Source organism: Ovis canadensis, chromosome 1, assembly GCF_042477335.2.
Source record: "Ovis canadensis isolate MfBH-ARS-UI-01 breed Bighorn chromosome 1, ARS-UI_OviCan_v2, whole genome shotgun sequence".
In the NCBI taxonomy this organism is placed as follows: Eukaryota; Metazoa; Chordata; class Mammalia; order Artiodactyla; family Bovidae; genus Ovis; species Ovis canadensis.
Window position 1 is genome coordinate 263,625,463 of NC_091245.1, and position 21,811 is coordinate 263,647,273.

Consider the following 21,811-nt stretch of genomic DNA (forward strand, 5'->3'; position numbering starts at 1 on the left):
AGTGAAGATGAAAATGAAAGACACTTGTGGTACAACTAGCATGTTCCATAGTCACCTTAGTTAAGTCGGTCTCCCCACAGTCCTGCAAGTCTCATGTTATCTCCACTTTACAGAAGAAGAAAGGGTTATTCAGAGATATGAATTTAGCCAAGTCCACACAACAGGTAAATGGCAGATATCAGTTGTTTGCCTCAGTTATTACTGACTTCTTAGTCACCACATTGTGAAGTCTTTAAGAGTTCAGTCTTTCAGATGCATAAGAAAAATACAGGAATGAAGATACTAACCCAAAGGGTCCAATAGAAGACCTCAAGATTTTGCACCAAATCAGAGGGAACTGAAGGTAGTAGGGGAAGAGGGCAACAAAGGTTGAGATGGTTGGATGACCTCACCAATTCAGTGGACATGAACTTCGGCAAACTCCTAGAGATGGTGGGGATAGGGCAACCTGGCATGCTGTAGCCTGTGGAGTCATGGAGAGTCAGACAAGACTTGGCAACTGAACAACAATAACAACATGTGGGAACTAAAGAAAGTTTTCTAGAATTTTTAGCCAGTGAGCAACAGAGTAAACACATTTTTAGGAGAATCAATTGATCATATCGTGTTACACAAATGATAGTGGGAAAATTGGTCAGCAAGGAGGCATTGCAGATGTCTAGCTGTGACTCAATTAAAATTCAGTTTAGGACAGGGTGGAGGTTGGGGGGCACAGTTGAGAAAGACCTTGAGATACAATCTCTTGGCAGGAATTAGACCTAGAAAGGGAAGTCTCAAAGAGGATCTGGGGCTTAAAGCTTGCATTTGGAGGGTTTGAGGGTAGAAGGAGTCTAGGATAACAGGAGCCATTTACATGCCAGAGACGGTAGAGAGCAGTTTGGGATACTCCTGCTAAGCATCTGATATAAAATTGGGAAATATTCTCATCTGACATCCAAGGAGACTGAGGCTTAGCCTGCAAATTCAGGGCTGTTTTCAGAGAAGAGGAATTTGAAACTAGAAAACAAAAGAGAAAAATAAAAGAGGAGAATGTTCTGAATTTCCAAGAGCATCATTTCCACCTGGAAAAGAGAGACCAAAGTAAGGACCAGTCAGAAGGGAGGATGGGAGTGTCAGAGGCATACCTGGAACTTTTCCAGACAAGGCTGACAAATACAAACAGGAAAACATATTCAGAGTTAAGACTTTCCTACAGATAACTTTTACAATGTGTTACTGTTGTTCAGTTGCTCAGTCATGTCCAACACTTTGCAACCCCATGAAATGCAACACACCAGGTTTAACTGTGCTTCACTATCTCCCAGAGTGTGCTCAAATTCATGTGCATTGAGTCGGTGATGCCATCCAACCATCTCATCTTCTGTTGCCCCCTTCTCCCACTACCCTCAATGTTTCCCAGCATCAGGGTAATTTACAATGTAGACAAGGATAAATGTCTTTACAGAGAAAGCAATAAACTATTCTGAGCTTTGAGCAGAAAACAGGAGGGGAATGGGGAATGCCTGGGGAATGAGGCATTGCATTAGGCTTAGAAAGATGGGGAGTTTTAGACATCCAAGTATCTGAAAATCATCTTCCATATGGAGGGAGCAGCAGGGAAGGAACTGCTTGTAGGAGGAAGGAAGTTAGATTTCACAGGAAGTAGGTTTTTTTGAAGCAAAACGATGGGAAATGTGACCTTACAGGTTTTCTTGACATGCTTTCCACACTATCTTAATATATAAATTTTATTCAGCAGAAACTGAGGAGCCACAAAAAGTGATTTTGAACCTCCCATTGGAGTCATTCTCACTAGCTGTCCGATGTTTCATTGTTTCATCGACAAGGCATTTCAGTCATAGAAATATAATTGTGCAGACATTATCCTCCATTTCTAGCGAAAATCACCCAAAGCACATTCGAATAACATTTGCAGGATTCAGTCTGGACAGCTGGTTCCAGGCAGTCTTTGGGATATTTGTTTCAAATGGACTCTCTTGGGCTGGTATTGTGCTAAAGCTGTCTACATCCATGATGACATTGAAGAGGTGGTTCCATAAACAGGCATAAGGCTAGAAAAAAAGCCAGGATAAGTAAATGCCTTCCTTTTAAATGCCAGACTCATATTCAGTTTGTTCAGTTTATCAAATTTGTATATATACAAATTTATATATTATCCTACTGGCAACTAAGAGCCATATATTTTGACCAAAGGTCTACCACTCATTTCTGGTCCTGTGATCTTGAGTAAAATCAGTTTGATTTTGTTTCTGCATGAATAAAATTAAGGCTTTATAACTAGATTAGAGAGCATGCCCCTGCAATCACATCCCTTCTTCCTCTGTGTCTGCCTTCACCCTCCTTCTCATCATCTTCCTCACATTGGTCATTCCAGATCAGTTAGAGTTGAGATGTATCCATCATGTTATTGTTATTTAGTGCCTCAGTTGTGTCTGATTCTTTGTGACTCATGGACTGTAGTCCACCAGACTTCTCTGTCCATGGGATTTCCCAGCCAGGAATACTGGAGTGGGTTGCCATTTCCTTCTCCAAGGGATATTCCCAACCCAAGGATAGAATGCCTTCTCTTGCATTGAAGGCAGGTTCTTTTACTACCGGGACTTACCTGGTGCCTCAGCTGGTAAAGAATCCACTTGCAATGTGGGAGACCTGGGTTTAATCCCTGGGTTGGGAAGATCCCCTGGAGAAGGGAAAAGCTACCTACTTCAGTATTCTGGCCTGGAGAAGTCCATGGACTGTATAGTCCATGAGATCGCAAACAGTCAAGATATGACTGAGCAACTTCCACTTCACTTTTTTTTACCACTGACCCCTAGGGAAGCTATAGTCACCATACTTGGACTAAATTATCTCTAATATTGAGTCCAAGTCCAATTTTCATATAATTACAGCTCTAGATTCAGCCCTGTAGAGAGGTGATAACAGCCCCATTTAGAAACCTGGAGCAGAATCTGGCAACTGGCCAAGGGAACTCCTTTGATCTGATCTCCATTGCCTGTGCTGACAGCACCACCCTGCTTATCTCCCTCCATTGATTTGCAGACAGGTGGGCCATTCTGAATTCAACAACTAGGTAACGCTATCTTGGAGCTGGATACTGTGGCCCCAGACTCTCCAGCTATGTTCATTTCAGTTCAGTTGCTCAGTCGTGTCCAACTCTTTGTGACCTCATGAACTGCAGCATGCCAGGCCTCCCTGTCTATCACCAACTCCCAAAGTTCACTCAAACCCATGTCCATTGAGTCAGTGATGCCATCCAACCATCTCATCCTCTGTCATCCCCTTCTCCTCCTGTCCTCAATCTTTCCCAGCATCAGAGTCTTTTCCAATGAGTCAGCTCTTCGCATCAGGTGGCCAAAGTACTGGAGTTTCAGCTTCAACATCAGTCCTTCCAATGAACCCCCAGGACTGATCTCCTTTAGGATGGACTGGTTGGATCTCCTTGCAGTCCAAGGGACTCTCAAGAGTCTTCTCTGACACCACAGTTCAAAAGCATCAATTCTTCAGTGATCAGTTTTCTTTATAGTCCAACTCTCACATCCATACATGACCAATGGAAAAACCATAGCCTTGACTAGACAGAGCTTTGTTGACAAAGTAATGTCTCTGCTTTTCAATATGCTGTCTAGGTTGGTCATAACTTTCCTTCCAAGGAGTAACCTCCAGCATTTGAAGACTTGATTTCCTCATCTGTGAAATGGGGCTGAAATGGAGTGAGGATTCATGGGAGCTACAGAGAAAGCCAGGGGGTCACTTGTAACAGGAGCTCCAGCATTGGCAGCTAGCGTCACCACTGCCAGTTACCATCCAACTTACGTTTCACGTACAGGCGGCCTATCACCTTAGCAGTTCCGTATCTGTTGGACACTTCACAAACATAGCTGCCTGAGTCTGAGGGACGTGTGTTCTCAATAAGCAGCCCTGTCATGGTCTTCTGGAACCTTCCAGAAAGTTCCAGGGGCATGTTGTCCTTCAGCCAGCGGTAATCTGGCTCAGGGTGCCCAAGCGCTTTGCAAGGTAGCTCCACACGCTGCCCTGCCATGGCTTTGCGATGATCAAACCCATCCAGTATGGACGGGGCTGAGTTCGCTGGGTCTGCAGAAGGAAAGGAAAAAACTCTTAGATGCAGTGAAGGAGTTAATGTGTCATTTAGAATCATAGGACCTCATATATAATTAAAATTTTATGTATGATTTCAATTATTAATACACCTTTAAGATTCCTCTGTCCATGGAATTCTCCAGGCAATAATACTGGAGTGAATTGCCATTCCCTTCTCCAGGGGATCTTTCAATCCAGGGATCAAACCCGGGTCTCTTGCATTGCAGGTAGCTTCTTTACCATCTGAGCCACCAGCCACCTGATGCAAAGAACTGACTCATTGGAAAAGACCCTGATGCTGGAAAGATTGACGGTGGGAGGAGAAGGGGATGACAGAGGATGAGATGGTGGGATGGCATCCCCTATGTGATGGATATGAGTTTGAGTAAACTCCGGGAGTTGGTAATGGACAGGGAAGCCTGGCATATTGCAGTCCATGGGGTTGCAAAGAGTCTGACACAACTGAGTGACTGAACTGAACTGAACCACCAGGGAAGCACATGTATGTACACACACACACACACATAAACACACACACACACATATGCATAAATATGAACAGAAAGAAAGCCCTATTCATATACATTCTTCTCTCTCAAAATTTTCAAAAGGTTGAAGCTGATACATCACCAAAGAAGATGTAAAAATGATTGATAAGCACATGGAAAGATGTTCAGTATTGTTAGCCACCATGGTTGCTGCTGTTTTTTAGTTTCTAAGTTGTATCTGATTCTTTTGGGATCCCATGGTTTGTATTCCGCCAGTTTCCTCTGTCCATGGGATTTCCCAAGCAAGGATACTAGAGTGGATTGCTGTTTTCTTCTCCAGGGGTTCTTCTCCAGCCAGGGATCAAACACGTGTCTCCTGCATTGGCATGTGGATTCTTTGCCACAGGGCCACCTGGGAAGCCCAGCCACTAGGGTAACGCAAATTAAAACCACAGTGAGATACTACTTCACACTTACTGCTGCTGCTGCTGCTAAGTCGCTTCAGTTGTGTCTGACTCTGTGCGACCCCAGAGATGGCAGCCCACCAGGCTCCCCCATCCCTGGGATTCTCCAGGCAAGAATACTGGAGTGGGTTGCCATTTCCTTCTCCAATGCATGAAAGTGAAAAGTGAAAGTGAAGTCGCTCAGTCGTGTCCGACCCTTCGCAACCCCATGGACTACAGCCTACCAGGCTCCTCTGTCCATGGGATTTTCCAGGCAAGAGTACTGGAGTGGGGTGCCATCACCTTCTCCATCACACTTACTAGGATATCTATAATAAAGACCGTCATAGCAGCAAGTACTTGTGAGGATGTGGAGAAGAAAGTAAAACTTTCATGCATTGTTGACTTGAAAGTAAAATGGGGCAACCACTTTGGAAAACACTTTAGCAGTTTTGTAAAATGTTGAACTTCAGTTCATCACAAGGTTCAGAGCGTCAATGAAAGAACCCACCCTAGACAAAGGAAAACCCATGTTCACTCAAACACTTTTTCACAAATGTTCATAGCAGGATTATTCATAAGAGCTAAAAAGTTGAAATAGTTCATACTAAACAATAGGACCACTGTTTAGTAGCTGGATAAGCAAAATGTGAACATACATACATAGTAATCAACAATACAAAAGATATATGTTACTATATGAATGGACATGTTACAATAGGGATGGACCTCAAAAGATTAGGCTAAATGAAAGAAGCCAGATATAAAGCCACATATCACCAAACTTGATTTATACAAAACACAGAAAACACAAATCTATAGAGACAGGCAATAGATTAGTAGTTGCCTGCGGCCGGGATTGAATTTGACTGGAAATGGGCATCAGGAATCTATCTATCTAGTCCATTTTGTCTAAAGTTTCACTCAGCGAATGCTTCCTTATTGATTTTCTTTTTGAATGATCTGTTCATTGATGTAGATGGGACATTAAAACCTGCTTCTATAATTGTGTTGCTGTCAATATTTCCCATTACGTCTGCTAGTATTCTCTTACGTACTTCTATGTTGAATGCATAGAAATTACCACTGCTATATTTTCCTTTCAGATTGATCCCTTTATCATCATGTAATATTCTTTCCTGTATTTTAACAAAACACAAAATCTTTGTTTTAAAATCTATGTTTCTCTACAAGTATTGCTACACCAACCTTCTGTTTCCATTTGACCAAATACCTGTTTCCATCCCCTAACTTTCTGTCTGTGTGTGTCTTTAGATTTGAAATGACTCTCTTGTTGGCAGCATATATGTGTGTGTTTTTTTAAATCCAATCAGCCACTGTATACCTTTTGATTAGAGCATTAGTCCACTTACATTTAAAGTAATTATTGGCAGATATGTACTTACTGCTATTTTGTTCATTGTTTTCTTGTTTTCATAGTTTTCATTTTGCTTTTTCTGCTCTCTTCCCTTGTGATTTGATGATGATCTTTAACATTATGGCTGGATTCATTTTTCTTTTCTCGTGTACCCAGTATAGATTTTTGGCTTGTAAATAAATATATTTTGGCTTCTATATAGATTTATATATATATATATATACACACTTATATATACACATACATATATCAGTTCAGTTCAGTTCAGTTGCTCAGTTGCGTGCGACTCTGTGACCTCATGAATCGCAGCACACCAGGCCTCCCTGTCCATCACCAACTCCTGGAGTTCCCTCAGACTCACGTCCATCGTCAGTGATGCTATCCAGCCATCTCATCCTCTGTTGTCCCCTTCTCCTCCTGCCCCCAATCCCTCCCAGCATCAGAGTCTTTTCCAGTGAGTCAACTCTTTGCATGAGGTGGCCAAAGTACTGGAGCTTCAGCTTTAGCATCATTCCTTCCACAGAAATCCCAGGGCTGATCTCCTTCAGAATGGACTGGTTGGATCTCCTTGCAGTCCAAGGGACTCTCAAGAGTCTTCTCCAACACCACAATTCAAAAGCATCAATTCTTTGGCGCTCAGCCTTCTTCACAGTCCAACTCTCACATCCATACATGACCACAGGAAATACCAAGGCCTTGACTAGACAGACTTTTGTTGGCAAAGTAATGTCTCTGCTTTTGAATATGCTATCTAGGTTGGTCATAACTTTCCTTCCAAGGAGTAAGCATCTTTTAATTTCATGGCTGCAGTCACCATCTGCAGTGATTTTGGAGCCAAAAAAAATAAAGTCTGACACTGTTTCCACTGTTTCCCTATCTGTTTCCCAAGAAGTGATGGAACAGTTTTAGTGGTGGTGAAATCTTTTAATTTTTGCTTGTCTGTAAAACTCTTAACTCTCTTTTGTGGAATAATCTTATTTTGTTTATTTTTATTTCATCACTTTAAATATATTATGACTCTTCTTTCTGGCCTGCAAAGTTTCTACTGAAAAGTCAATTGATGATAGTCTCATGGGGGTTCTTTTGTACTTAAGTAGTTCCTTTTTCCTTGCTATGTTTAACATTCTCTCTATATCTTTAATTTTTGCCATTTTAGTTATAATGTGTCTTGGTGTGGATCTCTTTGGTTCATCTCTTTGTGTGTGTGTGAGAGTGATCCTCTGCTTCCTGGACCTGAATACTTGTTTACATTCCCTGGTTAGGGAAGTGTTGAGCTATTATTTCTTCCAATAATTTTTCTGCCCCTTTCTCCCTCTCTTTTCATTCTGAGACCCCTACAGTGTATAAGCTAGTAAGTGTGATTATCCTGAGTTCTCTTAAACTGTCTTCATTTTAATTTCTTTTTCTGTTTTCAGTTCCACTTAGGAGTTTTCCACTACTCTGTCTTCCAGTTCACTGATCTGTTCCTCTGCTTAATCTCATCTACTGTTGATTCCTTCTAATGTATTCTTCTGTTTAGTAACCATAGTCTTCAGCTCTGTTTGGTTCTTGTGTTTTCTAACTTGCTATTAGACTTCTCATCATGTTCATCCATTCTTCTCTCAAGTTCATTGAGCACCTTTGTGATCTTAACCTTGTATTTTTTTGTTAGGGAGATTGTTATCTCCTTAGTTCTTCTGGAATTTTATCTTGTTCTTTTACTTGCAAAATATTCCTCAGTTGCCTCATTTTGCTGAATTCTGTTTTTACATCTCTGTTATATATATATATATATATATATACACACACACACACACACACACACACACACACATATCATTTACATATCCCAATTTTGAGGAAGTGGCCTTATATTGGAAATGTGTTATGGGGCCCAGCAGCACACTCTCCTCTGGTTACCAGAGCCAAGTGCTCTAGGGGAGCCCCTTAAGTGGACTGCAGGGACCCTTCAGCTGTGGTGGAGCTGACTACTGAGAGTGGCTGGTAGGCAGAGATGGACCCCAGCCTGGTTGGCTGGCAGGCCCGGCTTCATGTAGAGGCTGCTGCACTACTAGTGGCAGGGTTGGGGCTGGGGAGCTGGTTTTCCATGCAATGGGCTGCTAGCCCTGGGATGGTGTTGGTCCAGGGGTTGCTGTCAAATTGTCTAATAGACAGGTAAACTAATAAGCAAGAGGGAAGACTCCAAAATGGCACTTGCCAGGACTAGTGTCCTCATGATAGAATGAGCTCTCCAAAATTGCTTCCACCAATGTCTATATCATTGGTGAAAAACCTGGCTTGAATCGCCAGTCCAGGTTCTATGCAGGATACAGGATGCTTGGGGCTGGTGCACTGGGATGATCCAGAGGGATGGTATGGGGAGGGAGGTGGGAGGGGGGTTCAGGATTGGAACATGTGTACAACCTGTGGCGGATTCATGTTGATGTATGGCAAAACCAATACAATATTGTAAAGTACTTGGCCTCCAATTAAAATCGACCCTGTATGCAAGACAGGGAAAGAGACACAGATGTGTATAACGGACTTTTGGACTCAGAGGGAGAGGGAGAGGGTGGGATGATTTGGGAGAATGACATTCTAACATGTATACTATCATGTGAATTGAATCGCCAGTCTATGTCTGACGCAGGATGCAGCATGCTTGGGGCTGGTGCATGGGGATGACCCAGAAAGATGTTATGGGGAGGGAGGTGGGAGGGGGGTTCATGTTTGGGAATGCATGTAAGAATTAAAGATTTTAAAATTTAAAAAATAAAAAACTAAAAAAAAAAAAAAACAAAAAAAAATAAAATAAATAGATTTAAAATTTAATAAAATTGAAAAAAATCAATATACGGCATTTAGTCCCATTACTTCATGACAGATAGAAAGGGAAAATGTAAAAGTAGTGACAGATTTTATTTTGTTGGCTTCCAAAATTACTGTGGATAGTGTCTGCAGCCACGAAATTAAAAAGATGCTTGTTTTTTGGAAGGAAAGCCATGACAGACTTAGACAAAGTATTAAAAAGCAAAGACATCACTTTGCTAACAAAGTCTGCATAGTCAAAGCAATAGCTTTTCCAGTAGTCATGTATGGATGTGAGGGTTGGACCATAAAGAACTATGGTGCTTGAGAAGACTCTTTGAGAGTTCCTTAGGCTGAAAGAAAATCAAACCAGTCAATCCTAAAGGAAATAAACCCTGAATATTTATTGGAAGGGCTGATGAAGAACCTGAAGTGCCAATACTTTGGCTATCTGATGTGAAGAACCAACTCATTGGAAAAGACCCTAATGATGAGAAAGGTTGAAGCAAAAGGAGAAAGGGGAAGCAGAGGATGAGATGGTTAGATAGCATCAACGACTCAATGGACATGAATTTGAGCAGACTATGGGAGACGGTAAAGGACAGAGAAGCCTGGCATGCTGCTGTCCATGGGGTTGCAAAATGCTGGACACAACTTAGCGACTAAACTGTTGTCTATATCCTGGGGCAGTTCCAGTTAGTTACTGCCTCTCCAGGAGGCTTTCCAAAATTAGCAAGTGGGTCTGATCCAGGCTACTTTCAAATGATTGCCTCTGCACTGGGTCTTGGAGCATGTGACATTTTGATGAGTCTTTAAGAGTGAAGTATCTATTTTATAGCCCTCCAACTCTCCCATACATAAGCCCCACTGGCTTTCAAAGCCAGGCATTCTGGAGGTTTCATCTTCCTGGTGAAGAACTCCAAGACTAAGAAGCTTGATGTTGGGCTCAGACCCCTTGCTCCTTGGGGAGAACTTTTGCAATTTTGATTTTTTCCTTTGAGGGTTGCCTCTCTGGGAGTTTGTCATGTCCCTGCACCTCCTACCCATGTTTTTGTGGTTCCTTCTTTATATTTTTAATTGTGGAAAATTTTTCTGCATGTCTTCAAGTAATTATAATTGATATTTCCTCTATAAATAGTAGTATTTTTGGTGTGTCCATGGGAAGAAGTAGCTTAGGATCTTCCTACTCCATTATCTTTGCCACACCCCCTTACCAGTGATCTTTTTTTTTTTTTTTAAATTTTTTTTTTAGTTTTTTATTTTTTAAATTTTAAAATCTTTAATTCTTAAATGCATTCCCAAAAATGAACCCCCCTCCCACCTCCCTCCCCATAACATCTTTCTGGGTCATCCCCATGCACCAGCCCCAAGCATGCTGCATCCTGCGTCAGACATAGACTGGTGATTCAATTCACATGATAGTAGACATGTTAGAATGTCATTCTCCCAAATCATCCCACCCTCTCCCTCTCCCTCTGAGTCTAAAAGTCCGTTATACACATCTGTGTCTCTTTCCCTGTCTTGCATACAGGGTCGTCATTGCCATCTTCCTAAATTCCATATATATGTGTTAGTATACTGTATTGGTGTTTTTCTTTCTGGCTTACTTCACTCTGTATAATCGGCTCCAGTGATCTTAATTGTTATGATTCTTGACTCTCTTTTAATTCAGAGCAGCCTCTCTTCTATTCCCTCTCATGTCTCTGGTTTATTGAAGAAACAGATACATTATTGCATAGGAAATCCCACATTTTTAATATCTTTCTTTATGCTGTCATTTAGCCTGTTCCTCTATTGCCATTTTTTTCTTATGACTGGAATTTAGTTCTGATGGATTGGTTAGATCAAGCTCAACCTTTTGTCATTCCCTTCGCATCTATATAATGAGGCTATATGAGTTGCATGCCAAACTCAATGAGGCTAAAATTGATAAGCAAGTTCAGATGATGTTTGTCTGAATTATTTTACTAAGGGTTGAAAATCACAATTTTAATATTTTCTTATTATTTTCACATTCAACAGATATGATTATTCTGTAAATAAGAACTTTTCTTCCAGAACTAGGGTTGTTTGGTTATCGTAAAATACATAGTACTTGTAGGAAAGACAGGGAGAATTGTCATTGTTCTCTATAATGACTAGTTATCAAAGTCAAGAGTTGGTGTCTGCCCTAGTTACCACTAAGTAGACCAATATGATTTGGTGAAGGCAATGGCACCCCACTCCAGTACTCTTGCCTGGAAAATCCCATGGACAGAGGAGCCTGGTAGGCTGCAGTCCATGGAGTCGCTAAGAGTCAGACACGACTGAGTGACTTCACTTTCACTTTTCACTTTCACGCATTGGAGAAGGAAATGGCAACCCACTCCAGTGTTCTTGCCTGGAGACGCCCAGGGACGGGGGAGCCTGGTGGGCTGCTGTCTATGGGGTTGCACAGAGTCAGACACGACTGAAGCGACTTAGCAGATCAATACGATTATTATTATTATTGCTTTTGTTATTATTTAATGTATATGGACATGTGTACATGTAAATATATATGAAAACAATTATATATTTGTACATGTACATTATGTAAGTATATATATGCACACATATACACACCTATGTATGCCTTAATATTAATACATATATATATTTATATATAATTTTGGCAAGACCCTATTTATATTTCAGCCTCATCTTACATGTTTCCTGTCCCAAACCAATAAGTGATCATTATTTCAAGGAACCATGGTCCCTGTTATTATGGCATAATATTTAAAAGAGACTATTGTCTAGGTAGTAGAATTGCTAGTTGTTATTGGTTGCCCATTGCTTCTGGACCTTTTCAATGGAAACACCTTCTCTCTTTCCATTTAGTTTTTCACTCTGGCTCAATTGGATGTCTAAATCCAGCAGTTTCCCTCAGGGTGAATCTCTCTTCTTCTGAAAGTAGTATTTGCTGAATACTTCTGAGATACACAAGGAGTTAGACTACCACTTAACTATGTGATGTCACAGCCTTTTATACTCATCTTCAACTCAGAGCTTGCACAGGGCTATCAAAGTTTTGTGAATATCCTCAAACACATTTTCCCAGGTTTCCATAAAGAAATAGTCCTCCGGTGCTTTTTGGAGATGAGCATATGCTGACAAAGGTTCCTATGGTCAACAGTATGGTTTTTCCAGTAGTCATGTGCAGATGTGAGAATTGGATCATAAAGAAGGCCAAGTGGTGAAGAATTGATGCTTTTGAATTGTACTGGAGAAGACTCTTGACAGCCCCTTGGACAGCAAGGGGATCAAACCAGTCAGTCCTAAAGGAAATCAACCTCGACTATTCATTGGAAGAAATCATGTTGAAGCTGAAGCTCTAATACCTTGGCCATGTGATATGAAGAACCAGCTCACTGGGAAAGACCCTGATGTTGGGAAAGACTGAGGGCCAGAGGAGAAGAGGGCAACAGAGGATGAGATGGTTGGATGGCATCACTGACACAATGGACATAAGTTTGAGCACAATCTGGGAGACAGTAAAGGACAGGAAGACCGGCATGCTGTAGTCTATGGGGTTGTAAAGAATCTGACATGACTTGGCAACAGAACAAAGACAACAATTTGTTGGCTATTTTGCATTTCTATGACTATACAGTAATCTCAATAGGCCTTCCCCCTCTACCAGCTTCTCTTACACTGGACCTGCTGTTGCCAGTGGTTTATCTACAGCCCCACATGTTTAAGAGTTTCTGAGGATCCCTGTCACCTACTTTTGCTGAAAATGTCATCCACATTCTTTTTCTTTTGTTATCCTATTGAGTCTGTTTCCACTCCAGGAAGAATTTGGAATCATTAAAAACCTTGTTACTAGCATAACCCCACTAGCAAACCCCATGTTTACATTTATTAAAAATTTAGATCTAACTTTAAATTAAATAATTTTCTGTTCTCCTTCAAAGCTTAAACTCTAGACAATTTGCACTCAGTGTCTATGTTCCCAAGTTTTGGCATCAACTATTTCCTCCCTCAACTACTGTACTGAAATTTCTCTGACCAAAATGTCACAAGCTATTTGCCATAAGCAGTAGACTCTCTTACGAGCCTTTTGAGTCTGTGTGACTCTGCTGACTTCTCCCTTCTTACAACTACCACTGTTAACCCCAAATGTTCAGTCTTATCCCCTCTCTTCTTCTTTGCTGGTATTCAAGTGTATGATGTTCCTTCACTAGTTTCTGCTCTGATGCTTCTTACTGATCTGCACAAATGCTCATGAGGCAATCTCATGGACTCTCATCGCTTCTGTGGTGACCCGATCAATGCTCATGAGTCCTGCTGCCTATTTTTGAAACATTAGTGAAACATTATTTAAAAAATAATAATTAAGCTTGTGATTAAGAAAAGCAAATTTGCCTTTTCAACTCTGAGAAATCAGCACGTAATGATCTAGAGATAAACAAGGCTATTCTTTCTGTTTTCGCTCCTTTTTTTTTTTAAGGTTTTATTTTATTTTTTTCCAGGTTTCACTTCAGAGAAAAATGGCCTCCTGAGATTATCATCACTTGATTCACATTATCTCAATGGAGAAATACATATCTGCTTCTTTTTGCTAAGCTCAGTTGCATCTTATACCCAGATCCATGCCACCATTCCTCCGAGACTGTTACCTTTCTTACTTCAGTATTGTCGTGAAAAAGTTCCTCTTCAATCGTAAAAGACCTCTCCAAGGATATTCTGAAGAAATATACTATTGTGCTCTTATTAAAGGCACTGTGAAAGTGAAAGTCGCTCATGTCTGAGGCTTTGCGACCCCATGGACTATACAGTCCATGGAATTCTCCAGGGCAGAATACTGGAATGGGTAGCCTTTCCCTTCTCCAGGGAATCTTCCCAACCCAGGGATAAAACCCAGGACTCCTGCATTGTGTGCTGACTCTTTACCAGCTGAGCCAGAGGGAAGCTCAAGAATACAGGAGTGGGTGGCCTATCCCTTCTCCACGGGATCTTCCTGACCCAGGAATTGAACCGGGGTCTCCTGCATTGCAGGCAGATTCTTTACCAACTGAGCTATCAGGAAAGCCTATTATTAACAACACCATGGAACAGATAATAGAGGCTATTCATTTTATAATTTATTTTCTCAACATTTTAATTTTTTTTTAATTTTTGAAGTTTTATTTTTCAATAATACAAGTCTGGTTGGTTGGAGGATAGGGCTTCTGAAGCAGAGGGAAACTTTGAGGGCTGGCTGGTCTTCTTATCAAAGACCCTGCTTATTGCACACCAGAAGGTGCTCTTTCACTTCCCTGCTCTGTTATGTTCTCTGACGTGTGTACTGTGCACGCCCTGTCCAGGAGTTTTCGGACAGCTATCAAGAGCTAGGTTTAAAGCAACAAGCAAATATGTTAGGATATTTTTGCAAGAATTTCTAGCACATATTTTTAGGTTTATTTGCTAGGCATTTTATTTATTTATTTTAAAACAAATTCCGACTCTGACTGGGTAACTTACAAAGTCCCTCCACCTCCATAATTTTAAGATGTTTTAAGGGCCATAGAGCTGGGTTCTCACTTTTCTTTCTTTTTTTTAATTTAAATGTATTTATTTTAATTGGAGGCTAATTACTTTACAATATTGTATTGGTTCTGCCATATATCAACATGAATCTACCATGGGTGTACAAACAAGCATATTTTTTTTTATTGTACTGATTATTCTTACCATTAACAGAGGCAACAAGTCATAACTAATAACACAAGAGATAAAGTAACAACTGATATGAAAAAGAACAGGTAAAGATAGACTGTTTTCAAGTTCAGAGGGGGGAAAAATCAATTAATTATGACTTATGTTTGTCTTAAACCTTAAAAGACAGGTGAGCATTGGCTATTTTAAGGATGTAAATGGGGAAGAGGAATTCAGATAGAGCATTATCAAGGGCAATATGTGGGTGTTAGGTGACATTGTTCTAATTACTCCAGCACTTGAAAACTTGTTACCATGTCTCCCACACAAAACATCACAACAAATAAAATTACTATTCACTGCATGGATCAATTTTACATTCTAAAACTATAAGAGCAAAAGTCATATATTTTATATTTGATTTCTAATACTGAGATGGTCATTTCATACCTCTAAACCTCTGCATGGAGCACTAATGCAATCCCGTGTAAATGTATTGCTGATTTGTTTGACTGATGGATCAACAGCAAGCCAACTGTAAAGATTCTGCAAAAGGTCAATATCTTCTCAAAGTATAACTCCCATTAAAAGAGGCAAAAAACTGACATATTTATGAAAGTGGAATAACCTGTTTTGGGGTTTCCTTCACTTGAGAATGATCCTGGAAGGCCATACCTATTTCTTTAACTTTTTTTTTTCATTTCCATGATTTTGTTTTATTTTGACCAATTGGTAAAATATATATATATATAATGTAGAAAGTTCTTAGTCATTCAATTGAGTGCTTATTTGCAAATCAATATACATTTCAAAATCTCATTATCATTATACTCACTAATAATGATTATTATCATTATACTCACTTTATAATGTATATGCTATATTTAAAAATGTGTAAGATAGTGTTTAAAAAGGAGCTGTATTAAACCAATGGGCATAGAATATTACATTTTTAAATTTTTATTGGAGGATAAGTGATTTACATTTTTGTGTTGGCTTCCACCATACAACACCATGAATTTTCCATAAGTATACATATATTCCCTTCCTCTTGCGTCTCCCCCCACCCCCCACCAAACCCACCCTTCTAGGCCAATGTGGATAATTTCTCCATAACTGCTAGATGGGGAACAAGAGGTGTGTTCCAAGGACCACATCCTGCTCCCTGAGAGCTCTGCAGGGTAGAAAGCACTGTGGCGCTAATTGGCATCACCAATGTCATAACATACAACAATAGCGAGAGGAGGAATTGTCAACAAAGTAGCAATAATATAGGGTCAAAGAAATTTGGAATTTTACAGTAGGTGAGATATCCATATTTGCATTGTACTGTATTGGGTAAAGTTTTTCTTCCTTTCTTTCTTTCTTTTTTTTTTTTAATTTAAAAAACCCTCAAGTTGTTAGAATATTTTGGGACAGAAATACAGACTTCATTTTATTTGTGAGTTCCACGGTTTTAGTGGAGTCATCCCAGAGCACTAACAAAAGAAAACAGAAACGGAAATCTCAGTGCCGATGAGTTTTTACCTGATACAAAAAGTCTAGCGCTGTTACTTTGCCTGGTCTCCCCGGTGTATCTGTGCCGCGTGACACAGCGGTAGTTATACAATCCATCTTCATTTTGTACATCTTTAATATACAAGGCGCCCGTGGATGTGATGAGAAATCTAGATCCTAAAATAGAAGAAAACGATGACCCCATTAAAACAGAACAGAAGCAACCCAGTCATACAAAGTCACGGAATAGAGTTTCTTCACCTGAAGGAAACTCATATGAAGGCAAATAATAGATGTGTGTGTGTGTGTGTTAGCGTTTGTGTGTGTGTTACTTTAAGGGTTCAAGCTATATTAATTCTTTATCCTAAATTAAGGGGTTTTAGTAGGTATACTACAGAATAAATACTTACTTGAAAAGCTTAGCCTCATGAATTAATTTTTTAGGTCATGTATTTATTTAGGAGCAAGAAAGTTGGCATATAATTGGTATGCTGCTAATTTAGCAGATTTTCTTTGCCATCACTTTTCTCTCAGAATATGACAAATTAAATGAGTATTCATTTTCTTTTATAAATTTCTACATCATGTAAGTATTTCAAGTGTTTCAATAAATACTTAAACATGTTAGACTATAGAACAATGATATATTCCAAAACCTTCCCAGGAAAGACTTCTTATTTCCTCAGTGATAACCAACACTTCCATCTATATTCTAGGATAAAGATCAATTCTTCCTATATGCAGTGTTTTAGAGAGCTCTGCTATTTTCTGATTACTACTGAAATTATTGATGATAGCATTTTCACCTCAGGGAGAGAAAAGTGATACCCACCTCTTCCTCCTGCATTCCAACACTGGACACAATGTGCTCTCTGTGACCTGTGGGTTTTGCCTCTGTAACTCAATTTGAACAGAAATGGCCAGCATTAAGAGATCAAGCATCATTGTTGCTTGAAGGAGAATAAAGATGATTCTTTCCTTCAAAAATACCTAAAGATATGTAATGTCTTTAACTAATTAATATCTAATTAATGTTAAAACATCTAAAGATATGTAAATATCTAAAGATAAGTTTTCAGTGTTCAGTGATAATTTTTGTGTACACCAAATAAAAGCAAAGGAGTACATTCCTAGGTGAGCTCCAGCACTTCTATGGTGGGAGACTCAACTTCTTGTATACCACTGTTAGTCTTTCCTATGGAAAATTTCTGCATCTGATGCAATTCTACTTGAAAGGTAATGTGATTTTGCTTCTTTGGGAAAAGACCAAAATGACAAAAATTCACATTCTTTCCAACTGTTTGTTTTCCTTAGGTTCATTTGAAACTGCCTTTGGTTTAATCAGAACTTGCCAGAAGTCCTGACTTCATTACTTTTAGGTCTCAAATATTTAAGATGTGAACACAATTCCCACAGCCATCCCATGGTTACTTCTTATAAGAACTATAAATTATTCATAGATCAACTGTCAGATAAAGTAAAAACAGCTTATTGCTTTTACACAATATGAAAGCAATTCAATGGACATGAATTTAAAAAAATCATAAAACAAACACTGATCCAGCATAAGCTTTCCAGAAGAACACCAATTAACTACTAAAGGATAAAATACCTTTAAGTGATAAACTTATTTTTTAACAGTTATATTAGCTACTCATTTTAAAATATGCTATAAATATGCTAAACATTAGAATAGCTGAAAAAGGGAATGATGTATATTCTAGGTACTTTTGCTTTATGCTCCCCCTGAAAGCAGCAACTAAAATTACCACTTGTCATCTGTCATCACATGCCAAACAGGTCTTACCAGTATATATTGTGCATAATTGAAACATTTGTTTTTCCTGTCAATATATTTTGCATACTTACATAATGCTTTAACAACCAGTCACTTTAAAGTACAAAGGGAAAGACAGAAACAAGGGACAAAAAGCTGCTATATTAACTCCTGTCACCACTCTACGACGGAGTCTTTCCACTAGAATTGACAGGCCATCAGCAGTGGTGACATGTAAGGGGAGCCTCGCGTGCACGGCTCCTCTGAGTATCAGGAGATGCTCAGGGATGCACAAGCAGCAACCTGCGTTCATTACTCCGCTGATTCCTAAGAGGGCTCTACTCTCCAGGTACATTTAATTTAATCACTCACTTTGCTCCTGGAATAGCTGACTCCTTTTTTATCCACTTAGCATGCTAAATAGACTGTCTAAAGACATGGTGTTTCAGAGAATTGGGAACCTTGTTGGTGTGAAACATTTTCTGAGAAGGAAGGAGTTGGCTGAATTCCCATGCTAATTTGAACCATCTCTGTCGAACCCTTTATTTCTCATTGAAACCCATCACCAAACTGATCAATATTTTAAAGCCTAAAATAAAAATGAAGAATAGAAGAATCTGATTAGAAGAGGACCACAAAGACCCAGAGTCCTGGGGTTCACCCTAAACTTCCAAGATACGGGGATATCTTGGGATAATGAGGACATAGCTATGGGACAATGAGGCATAGGTATGTCACTAGGACACCAGGTGTCTTGGTTTCATGGTGACAAGGAATCTTCTCAACCATCCCCTTGCTTTTCAATGCACCTCACTTTCTGCTTTACATCAGCAGAGGATTTTGTATCATATGGAATAAATGAATTTGTTCACAGCCTTAAATGAGATGGAAGAATGTGCTTCTGTTAAAATAGGCAAATATTAAAACACAAAATATTAACAGCAATAAACTACACACACAGTCTCTCTTTCTCTCTCTCTCTCTCTCTCTCTCTCTCACACACACACACACACACACACACACACCTTTACTACTCAGAACTGTCTGGTAACATACAACTGTGCAAAGCCAAACTTTTGAAGGTAATCTTATTTTCCTTGGAAAATTATTAGCACTTTACATATAAACACTGCTAAAATATAGTCCACACTTTTTGTCATGTTAAACATACTGCAAAGCAGTCAACTGAACAATCGTGAATGATTTTTGGATTTAGGGTCATGATTGCAGTTGGAGATTATTGAGCCACACTGCTCAGTTATTAAAGGGATATATCAGAAGTTATCTTGGCTTCTCAACATTCACTGAATGGTCCAGGAGTTCAAGTCCCCAGTGCTGTCTTTAATAGTTCATCTGTTCCCTCTGGGTTTCCCAGGTAGCACTGGTGATAAAGAATTCACCTCCAAGGCAGGAGACATAAAGGAGGTGAGGGTTCAATCCCTGGATCAGGAAGATGCCCTGGAGAAGGGCACAGCAAGACACTCCAGTATTCTTGCCTGGAGAATCCCTTGGACAGAGGAGCCTGGTGGGCTAGGGTCCATAGGATCACAAAGAGTTGGACAAGACTGAAGTGACTTAGCACGCACAAATACACACTTCTTTACTACCAGGCTCTGAGCTGTCACCTCTCTCTGCTGACAGAATCGCTGTGGACACACTCAGGATGTGTGCTGAGAGGGAGAAACCAGACATACCAAAGCTCTTAGAACTTTGCATACACCCAGAAGAAATGGGTTTCAATTGAGTGCTGGCACAGGTCTCCAGTATTTACTGGCATGAGCTGGTGTGTTAATGCCAGTGAAGAAAACTCACAGCTTAGTACCAGCCTTGCTATTATGCTCAGCACAGGGGCTAGTGGACTAGCTCTATCCAGAAATGTAAAACTGAGGCGGGAGGTAGATGAGGGGCCCCAGGGTAGAGTGATAGGAGATTTATTTCCTGTGGACTGAAACCCCAGAATAAGAACAGCAGCACAGTAAGGAGAGGCAACTGGGCCTGCCCAGACCACTTATTTCTCTTATTTCTTATTTCCCTGACTATACGAGTGCAGAAAGGCTCCTGGGGGTCAAAGGGGAATGGTGCCAAGTGATCCTAACTACCCATAAGCCTTTTCAATCCCTCTTCGCTGAGATGTGTGTGCACACATGGGAGGGCTCCGAGATGCACCAAATATGGACTGTGAACCAGGCAAACTGAAATGACCAATCAGAGGAAACCCAGAAGAAATACCCCATAAAAGAAATACAAACTGCCACAAGGGTGCAACTCAGTGTCTCTCTTTTTCTGGGTCAGCCCATCTATCTATCCACATATACTATACTCTTTTTCCTCCTAATAAATACTTTACTTGTTTCACTACTTTCCATCTTTGTGGGAATACTTCTTCTGCAAAGCCAAAGGGTGAGGGCCTGGTCACTGACCACTGGTCCAGTGGCTAGGATTGGTGATCTCGTCACCAGGACCTGAACTCAGTCTCTTTGGCGGGGAAACTGAAGCCCCACTCCAAGCTGCTGCAGGCTGAGGCCAGCCAAGATCAAAACTATCAAAGAAAATGGGGCAGTGGCATGATTGGGAATGCTGTAGGAATTCTCAGGGTAGTAGCCCTACAGCCACACCTTCCTGTCACGGTGCTGAGTGGTGAACTCCCAGCAGATGGCACATTCTGAGGCTCAGCAACCATGCCTTTTGGGTTTCTGGCAGCATCAGAAGCAGAGCAACAGCAACAGTTCCCAGGAATCCAGTTTGCCAAACTGTGAGCTGCAGCCAGCCAGCATGCATGTCGTCCTGAAGGGAGCAAGTGGGAGCTGATTCTATGGTGGGCCATGTGTTCTGGGTGAGTAGAAACCAGAGCTGATACGTGCATCCATTCCCTGGGACAACACTGTCCAGGTTCTGAGAACACAAAAAGGAATGAGACACAGCCTCCGCCTTCAGGGAGCTTATAGTCTAAACATATCTGAGTCTCAGGGGCAGAGTCATGGCATCTGATGCGATAACAGGATTGGAGGGAAGAGACTGGATTATAATCATCATCTCACTGGGATGAAAGAAACTATCAGTTACCAAAGGGGGAAAGTCAGTATGTATCACCAAACTGAATACACAAGGATAAATTCAAGTTTGGTGATAAATGCTGGCTTTCCTCCTTGGGGAATTTAGACACAAATAACTGCATATGTTCTAGTACCCTTTATCAAAGGCTTGCCTGGTGGCTCAGGTGGTAAAAAATCTACCTGCGATATGGGAGACCCGGATTCAATCCCTGGGTCAGGAAGATCCCATGGAGAAGGGAATAGCAACCCATTCCAGTATTCTTGCCTGGAGAATACCATGGACAGAGGAGTCTGGCGGGCTACAGTCCACGGGGTCACAAAGAGTTGGACACAATTCAATGACTAACACCCATACACCCTTTATTATTGCTTGCTCAATCTACTTAGCTAATGTTTTTCCCCTGTTGTTACAAAGTTAAAAGGTCTTTCCCTGGTACTAAGAGTAACAAGTTCAAACACCTGGAGAGATTCCTCATTGTGGAGGAAAAAAAATTCTGAGAGTGGGAATCCAATGGATCCAGTTCTAAATCTGTCAATAACACTTTGTGTGACCTTTGACAATCCAGTCTACTTTTTAAGCTTTGGATAGTTCATCTATGAAACAGAGATGGTGAATCACTCTTTGT

General features: G+C 40.4%; 1 protein-coding gene across 1 annotated transcript in view; it reads right to left on the reverse strand.

Moving 5' to 3' along the window:
- DSCAM (DS cell adhesion molecule) overlaps nucleotides 1-21,811 on the reverse strand; it is a 679,278-nt gene that overhangs the window by 319,311 nt on the left and 338,156 nt on the right. Inside the window, exons 4-5 of the mRNA XM_069597968.1 lie at nucleotides 16,386-16,532; nucleotides 3,817-4,095 (exon numbers count right to left, since the gene is read on the reverse strand). Of these exons, the coding sequence (XP_069454069.1) occupies nucleotides 3,817-4,095; nucleotides 16,386-16,532 (426 nt within the window). The remainder of the gene's footprint in view (nucleotides 1-3,816; nucleotides 4,096-16,385; nucleotides 16,533-21,811) is intronic.